This window comes from Capra hircus, chromosome 19, assembly GCF_001704415.2.
Source record: "Capra hircus breed San Clemente chromosome 19, ASM170441v1, whole genome shotgun sequence".
Lineage (NCBI taxonomy): Eukaryota > Metazoa > Chordata > Mammalia > Artiodactyla > Bovidae > Capra > Capra hircus.
The window spans coordinates 40,963,225-40,965,297 of NC_030826.1; the positions used below are offsets into that span (position 1 = coordinate 40,963,225).

A 2,073-nucleotide genomic window follows, 5' to 3' on the forward strand; every position below is an offset into this window, starting at 1 on the left:
AAATTGAATACATTAAATTCTTTGCAGGCAATTTAAAAAATTTCTTTGACATGTACTCCACGCTCAGAAATTTTATCCTTTTTTCCAAAAGGGAGCTAGTGGTATTAAAGGGTAAAATGTGTTTTAATTAACTCTGTCCTAATTTAGTATATTAAGTCACATGCACGTGCACATATACATACATGCCAGTTTTATTCTAAAATCTTAAATCATCTAAATCTGATGTAGTATCTATTGTCAAAGATGGGTTATTCTTCCTGTATCTTCATATACAATATAAATTGCCTAGTTAGTAAGTAAAATGATCATGAAAATAATAGGAAAAAATGCGAGTGAATTTTTATGTGCAGGGAAGTTTATTAGAACGCAGAGAAGTGACAAAACAAAAGAAATTCCCTTGAGGAGAAAATAGAGGGTAAATTGGACCCCCCTACCCCCGACCTCAGGGTGTCAAGTCAGTGCCACTCAGCACCTGCAGATAATAGCCACCTTGTGGACCACCTGCAGAGCATGACCAAAATATCAGGAAGAATGAAACATTCAGAGGACTGAGATAATTTCTTATCTGATGGATTGCAATTTAATTCTTATTTGGTGCTGATATAGAAAGGAAAATATGACAAGGGAGAATTATAAAAGAGCCAGCATATGTTCACGGAGTCAGAAGAACAATGGTGGACCCACTGTAATCATGAGATTCAACTAAACAAATGATGTCAGCTAGACTCCGTGAGTCCTAAGGGTCAGCGCGAAAAAGGATCTACATATGTGGGACAGAGGTAAGTGGAGACAGTGGTCACAAGACAGCGAGCTCAGCAGCAAGAGGAGGGACAGCACACAGGGCGGGGGCAGGTGGAGATGACACAGGTGGGGCGGTAGCAAGTGGTGTGGCAGGAGACCCGGCCACACACTGGGCGCAGGCAGCAGCTCGGGCGGCAGCAGCTGGAGCCACAGCAAGAGGGGCGGCAGCAGCTGGAGATGCGGGGGCAGGTGGGCTGGCAGCACACAGGCTGGCAGCACTGGGGCCTGCAGCTGCTGGAGATGCAGCTGGTCGGCCTGTAGCAGCTGGAACCACAGCTGGAAACACAGCAGGAGGGGTGGTAGCAGCTAGAGATGCAGCAGGTGGGGTGAGGGCAGGTGGGCTGGCAGCACACAGGGCCACAGCAACTGGACACACCACAGCTGGGGCGGTAGCAGGTGGTCCTGCAGCAGGTGGTCTGGCAGTAGCTGGGCCGGTAGCAGGTCTCCTGGCAGAGACTTCGGCCACAGCTCTGGTCAGAGCAGACGGAGCCACAACAGGAGCTGACCATGGTGTCAGAGGGTGGAGGTTCTGGGTGAGTTTCCAGGAAAGTGAGTTTCTTGAGTCTGAGAGTCTCCTTGGCCCGCAGCCCACTTTATACCCTGCAGAAGAGCTGCTATCATGACATCATTATTTCCTTGTTATTGTTTACCCTCCTAGGAAAATTGATCATTTAATTACATAATTGTGTGTTTCTCATTCAGTATTCCAAAGTGGTGAAAATAACACTATTCCTTTTCCTAGTATGCTCCTGTGTGTCCAGTTGAAAGCCCTGTCCCAGTTCTTCCTTTTGGATGTCACCTTTGCTCCTGGTGGGTTCAATGTCTTATGAAACATTAGTCATATGATGCTAACATTTTTTTTTTTAATGTGCTATTCTCTCCTATCCATGCTCTTTGGACATCAGAGAGAAAATGTTTTTTATAAGGCTTATGTATATTTTATTGTCAAAGGTGAGGGGAACATGGCTTGTCAGATGAAACACTGAAAAGGAATTAGACAGAAAGATATTTGGGGGGATGATGTCCCACAAATAATATGGATGAGTATGATCCTATGTGGGCATCTTGGGTGATCAGGAAGATAGTTAGACCACAAGGAAGTTTCAAATTCTGTGTCTGGTTTCACTCCACTGTCTCAAGCACTTAGCAATACTCATAGCTTTTAAATAGAAGAAACACATTTTTGCTTTATGTCTTCTAGGCTAGGCAATCAGAATGGGATGTTGTGATTTATCTTTTAGTGGTCAAACTTGTATACAGGATATTTCATTA

At 44.6% G+C, this 2,073-nt stretch overlaps 1 protein-coding gene across 1 annotated transcript; it reads right to left on the reverse strand.

Moving 5' to 3' along the window:
• LOC102178767 (keratin-associated protein 4-8-like) lies at positions 334 to 1,368 on the reverse strand. The gene has a single exon (XM_018065088.1). The coding sequence runs from the start codon at positions 1,308 to 1,310 to the stop codon at positions 813 to 815; it is 498 nt and encodes a 165-aa protein (XP_017920577.1). The 5' UTR covers positions 1,311 to 1,368; the 3' UTR covers positions 334 to 812.